The 5,926-nt window shown below is 32.2% G+C and overlaps 1 protein-coding gene across 4 annotated transcripts; it reads left to right on the top strand.

Moving 5' to 3' along the window:
* Positions 1–1,806: 1,806 nt before the first annotated feature.
* Positions 1,807–5,342, top strand: LOC106753270 (post-GPI attachment to proteins factor 3). 4 transcript variants are annotated; one of them, XM_014635057.2, is made up of 7 exons: positions 1,817–1,975; positions 2,083–2,147; positions 2,411–2,505; positions 2,649–2,913; positions 3,019–3,215; positions 4,021–4,208; positions 4,631–5,337. In XM_014635057.2, exons 2-7 carry the CDS (start codon positions 2,145–2,147, stop codon positions 4,915–4,917), a joined length of 1,035 nt encoding a protein of 344 aa, XP_014490543.1. In that variant the 5' UTR covers positions 1,817–1,975; positions 2,083–2,144; the 3' UTR covers positions 4,918–5,337. The 4 variants fall into 4 exon arrangements, with proteins under 4 accessions (XP_014490547.1, XP_014490543.1, XP_014490545.1 ...); XM_014635059.2 differs by having other exon boundaries at positions 2,407–2,505; positions 4,631–5,336; XM_014635061.2 differs by lacking the exon at positions 2,083–2,147 and having other exon boundaries at positions 1,807–1,975; positions 4,631–5,342.
* Positions 5,343–5,926: the final 584 nt, after the last annotated feature.

The following is a 5,926-nucleotide window of genomic DNA, read 5'->3' as shown; positions in this document are numbered from 1 at the left end:
ACTTCGTGTCTGACCTAATTCTCGAACCACATTTGGTCCTTGAGAGACGACCTAGGAGTCACTTCCTAGTCTATACTGCATTCTTTTATGCAATCAAATTTGTATGGGCCGCGACACCCATCACCAACCCAAAAGACTCGCCCTGAGCAACAAATTTGGGTGATTGCTCCATGTAAATCTCTTCTTGCAAATCGCCCTTGAAGAATGCATTATTAACATGTAGTGGATAAAGAGGTCATTGTTGAAGAGCCACCACAACTATAAATAAACTAACAAAAGCCATTTTTTTCATGGGAGAAAAAGTATATATGGACGAGTCAAACACAATGGTGACAAAAAAAAAAGGTCTGAAGAGACACTAACGGAAGAAGCCATGGATGAACAAGAAAGAGAAACCATAAAAATCTAAGATTCTCCAATTAAGACACCTGAAAAAGGTAAAAGAGCAACCTCGGTGTTGTGAAGAGCTATTAGACATGCCACCATAGCGCGTAGGAGCTCCGATGAAGGCGTCATCAATGGCATGATGGTCGCTTGGTCGAGACGATCAAAACCATGTGATCATCGGTAAAAACTAGAACTCTAATAATGACTATAGTAGACGATGGCGTCGTCGACAACGGTACATGGCGTTGCTGCCAACAACGACAGTTGTAGTGGCAAAGACAACACAATTTTTTTCCTCAAAAGAACCTTAGACTCTAAATAGCCTGTTGAATATAGTGAAAAATTATGTATGAAATTAATCTCGTTTGTGTTGAATATATATATATTGTCCTCTATTTATAATAGAGGAAATATGTACTAAGTTCAAAATACAAATAAAAAATAATAATAAACTAACCAAAAATAAAATAAAAATATAAAATAAAAATAATATATCTCAAATTATATGAGTAATTTAAGATTAATATCATTTCTTAAATACTTTTTAGATAGATTTATATGTAATTTATATGATTATTGTATGTCTGTATTTGTTAAAATTAAATTATTTATAAATTGCTAATTAAGTCCTTTCTTAATGTTATCTGATATTAGAAATTTATTTTCATATACTTTTAAGTAAATATTTGTGAATATATATATATATATATATATATATATATATATATATATATATAAACTTTTTTTTAAGTTTGACTAAGGCAGACAATTTTGTAAGGATGTCACAGGAGCAAATCTTTCTTATGAAATTAAGGAAGCTTTTAGGGTTCTTTTATTTAGATATACTTATTTCTTCTTTCTTATACCATGATATTTGTATTAAAAAATTTTAACATAAAAGATAAAATTCATAGGAATAATTATCTTTATTAAATCCAGTAAAAATTGTAAAAACACATACATAATATATATAATTTCTTGAAGAAATTTATAACTTTTTAAAATTTTGAACAAAAGCTTTTTAATTATTCAAGTTGTCATCAAACTTTAAAAAGTATTTTATTAAGAATATATGTGTCACGATAAATTTAAGACAGAGTCTTATAAAATGCTTTTATTAGTCTATGTTAATATCAGGTAAAATTTGAGTCTTGAAAGAATAGAAATATATACTTTGAACTTAAAAACATATAATTTTACCCAAAACAAAGTAAATTATAAAGAGAATATGTTTTGGAAAACTTTTACCTACTATTACTCTTGTCATAGATATAACTTTAAACTAAATTCTTAATCTTATTTTATTTTTCCCATAATTAATAATACTTGTATCATTATAAGAAGTTAATCCCTCAATTTTTATAACCATACTAGTAAAGTCCTTATACTAAAAAATCACTTATATAAAAAGTAAAATGAACCTTTGTCAAAAGAAGGAATTTATTTAGTCTCCTTTCACCCTTGGCATGAGCTTCACTGCAACCCCAATCTTTCACACGCAAAGACTCCTTCTTCTGTCTACCATTCTTTGATTCTTCAAAGTACTTCAAATTTTTGCATCATCTCAACACTCTCTTCGCCGAAAACGGTATCAAGATAGTTTTTTTTTTTTTTTTTTTTTCCTTTTACCCTCTTTCATTTCTCACTAGAGCTCAATTTGCTACCACGTGTACTGTTATTTGAAATTTTGCATAGATGCGATTTTGGCTGCTTATGCTATGTAGACTCTCTGCCTTTTGAACTTCCGATCTATCACAATGGTAAAGATTCCCTTTTGACGAGATTTGAGATGTGGGTCTTGAATTGAAGATCTTGTTGTCTCTGTATATACTAAAATTTGTGTAAATATGCGTGCTTCTTCCTCATCCCACTAACTTTTTTTTTTCCTTTTTTGCTTGCCAATGTTTGAAGGAGAATTATTTGGACAGAAATGTAGAATTTTGCATGCACCACTTTGGTGGCATTTGGATAATTTTGCTGATGCAGACGTGTGACTTTTGTGTTTCAAATGTTATGTAGCCAGATGTTTGATGGCTGGGTGTGTGCTTTTCTTTTGGTGCTTTCTTGCTCTGTGGAGGTAATTGATGCAAGTGCTGGTGATGTTGATCCCCGCTACAGGTTCAGCACTTGTTGCCTTTTGCCCCTTATTCAGTTTTTCATTGTATCCAAATATTCGAAGTTACTATTCGCTCCATGAGTTGCGTGGACTTTTGTTGGATTTCTCCAACCTGTTTTTGTTTCTTGTTTGGTTTGGATATCAGGGTTTGTGTAACACAATGTCAGGAAACTGGATGTGTTGGCCAAAGATGCTTTCCAAATTGTAAATTTTCTTCAGATGGAGAACTTTTTGATCGCCCATGGTACATGCAGCAAGGACCACTCTATTTACAATGGAAAAAATGGGATTGTCAATGTGACTGTCGGTACTACTGCATGGTTGATAGAGAGAAAGAGAGGGAGTCACAAAACCTTGGCCCTGTCAAATATCATGGCAAATGGCCATTCAGGCGTTTATATGGGATGCAGGTATGTTGGCAAAGAAGCCATACTTAACTTAAGTTTTCATTTGTGTTGGTATCCAGTCAATTTAAATTCCTTTGTTTGATAAGTGCCATGTATCCTTTCAACCAGGAGCCTGCTTCTGTGGCTTTTTCTGCTCTAAATCTTGCAATGCATTTTCATGGTTGGGTCTCCTTTTTCATTCTTATATACTATAAATTGCCTCTAAAAGATGGAAAGAAGGCGTATTATGAGTATGCTGGTCTGTGGCATGTGTATGGGTTCTTATCACTAAACTCCTGGTTCTGGAGTGGAGTTTTCCACAGTCGGTAAGTTATGCAGATATTTTAATTATTTTGAACTGAATCTAGATATTTCTGTGTTTAATAATGTCATTCTGATTTGGTTAATTTTACCATAAATAAATAGTGATAGATTTTAGGTTGTGTTAATCAGCCTGTCTACTGTGGCTTTTGCTAGTGAAGATTGAATCAAAATATATACGAATGAAATGTAAATGCAGAAAAAGTTTCTTAATTTAATTTAGTATAACAATATTTATAATGCTACCCATTTGTAAGCTATCTTGCTATTTCACCATAAATATTAATTAGTTGTAGGTGGTGTCAATCAGTCTGTATTATTTTTTTTTTCTGGTGAAGTTATACTTCGTACCGCTTATGTTGAAGTCTGAATCGGCTGGCAAAAGATATGACTCAAATTGAATCACTGTGTATGTATGCATATGAAATGTCAATGCAGAAACAGTTCCTTAATTTTATTCTTGGTTTAAGATATTTCTATTAATACTAGCCATTTGGAAGATTCAATCTTTGAAGGCTATCTTCCTTGAAAAATTAAAAGCCTCACGTAAAATTCATTTTTTGATTATATATAAGCGGTTTTAGTTAAACTCGTTACTATGTTGTTCTTAATTATGTTGATGATCCAAGAAATTTCCTCAGTCTTAGTTTAAAATCCCACTTTAACATTGAGAAAGAAACAAAACATGTCCATTAATTGTTGAATATAGCTATTTATGCATCCTAAAATTTCCTTTTCATCCTATGTTCCATTCTCTTTTCTTCTTTTCCTCTCTTTTAAGCTTAAATTTAAATTGTTTGCGTACTGCAGAGATGTTGATCTAACTGAGAAACTAGACTACTCATCTGCAGTGGTTCTCCTTGGATACTCGCTCATTTTAGCCATCTTACGAACCTTCCGTGTTCGGGATGAGGCTACCAGAGTTATGGTTGCTGCTCCATTGATTGCTTTTGTGACCACCCACGTAATGTACATCAACTTCTATTTACTAGATTACGGTATGTCCTGCCATGTAATCTTGATATTGTTATTGCCCAGAGTGGATTTGAATGGAAGATCAATTTGTTATTGATCTCCTCAAAATCACTTATCTTGAGATGTCTATTAATTATGTATGTCATTCATCTTTGTGCCTTCTGCTTCCATCACAAGATTTTTGACAGCATTCTTAGCTTATCATTTTTCATTCCAGTTCCAACCAATTCTTTGAACTTAAGCATGCCAAGATTGAATTTGGCTTGAACAACTACCATCTTTAACAAAATTGAAGTTATGATTTTACTGCAAGTTTTCCAATACAAGAGGTTTTATGTGCACATGAGAGAGACATAAGTTTTGACTTGCATTTTTTCTTCATTATGTCTGCAATTTCTCTTTTTCTCTTGTGCTGATTTTGATTACATTGTCAACCTAACTGTAGGATGGAATATGGTAGTTTGCATAGTAATGGCTGTGGCACAACTTTCCATGTGGGCAGTTTGGGCTGGTTTTAGTAAGCATCCTTCGCGTTGGAAGCTATTGTTTGTTGTTTTTTCTGGTGGCCTTGCAATGCTTTTAGAAATCTATGATTTCCCTCCATATCTTGGACTTTTTGATGCACATGCTATTTGGCACGCCACTACTATTCCTCTAACCTACATTTGGTGGAGTTTCATCAGAGATGATGCTGTATTTCGAACCTCTAATCTTGTTAAGAAGGCCAAGTAACTTCCTTTTCTGCTCACTCAATGCTTTGAAGATCATTCTTCTACTCACAGCCAAGGCTGTGTTTGATGTTGTACTTGTGAGTGCTCATTTCACTTGCTACCATTAGTATAGATTTAGTTGCTGATTTTTTCCTTTACATTTGTTGAAAGATGAACTTGACATTCTTGATTATCACTTCAAGACTGAAAGATCATTTCAGGATTTTGGCATATTTATATTTAGATTACTTAAATGTGTACAAATTCTTACTTGTATTGGTCGAGTGATTCAATTTTGAAGGATTCTTAGGTAGGTTTGCATGTGTACCGTGGACGGAACGAAATGGAACTGTTATATCAGTTCTCTTTTATTCCATGCATTTTAGTTGCATCAAAATGTGCCATGTTTTTAAAAATCACATGCTCTAATATAAGTTGAAATAAAATATTTATGGGTACTGGAGTCCGATAATGGTATCATAATAGTTACAAAGAATTGTAGTGGGATAAACTATGAAGGGTTAAATATGTTTTTGGTCCTTTAATTTTCAGTGAAAATTAAAATTAGTTCCTCTTCAAAACTTTGGCCTAATTTAGTCTTCCAACTTTAGAAATGTACGAATTTAGTCCTTTTAACTAAATTTTGTTAGGTTTTTTTGATGTTTCAAGTATGTTTTCTAATAGCATTTGGGTTGTTTACACTGTTTGACATATTTTTGCTTCAATCTTAACTGATAAACGCATTTGAAACATCAAATAAAGTTAATAAAATTTGGTTAAAAAAATTAAATTCATACATTTCTAAAGTTGAGAGAGTAAATTAAGTCAAAGTTTTAAAAAGAGACTAATTCCAATTTTCACTGAAAGTTAAGGGATTAAAAACATATTTAACCCAACTATGAATAACTATATACCATCTCAGTGTTGGAAATCCAAATAAGTCTAACTCTCACATTAAGTAGAGATGAGAAAGTTGAATATTATATAAGAAGAAAATTCATAAATTTATTTCTTAAGATTTTAGGTTAGAG

Source organism: Vigna radiata, unplaced genomic scaffold, assembly GCF_000741045.1.
Source record: "Vigna radiata var. radiata cultivar VC1973A unplaced genomic scaffold, Vradiata_ver6 scaffold_227, whole genome shotgun sequence".
Lineage (NCBI taxonomy): Eukaryota > Viridiplantae > Streptophyta > Magnoliopsida > Fabales > Fabaceae > Vigna > Vigna radiata.
Note: the sequence above shows the minus strand (reverse complement) of the source record. Positions and strands in the feature narration are given on the sequence as shown.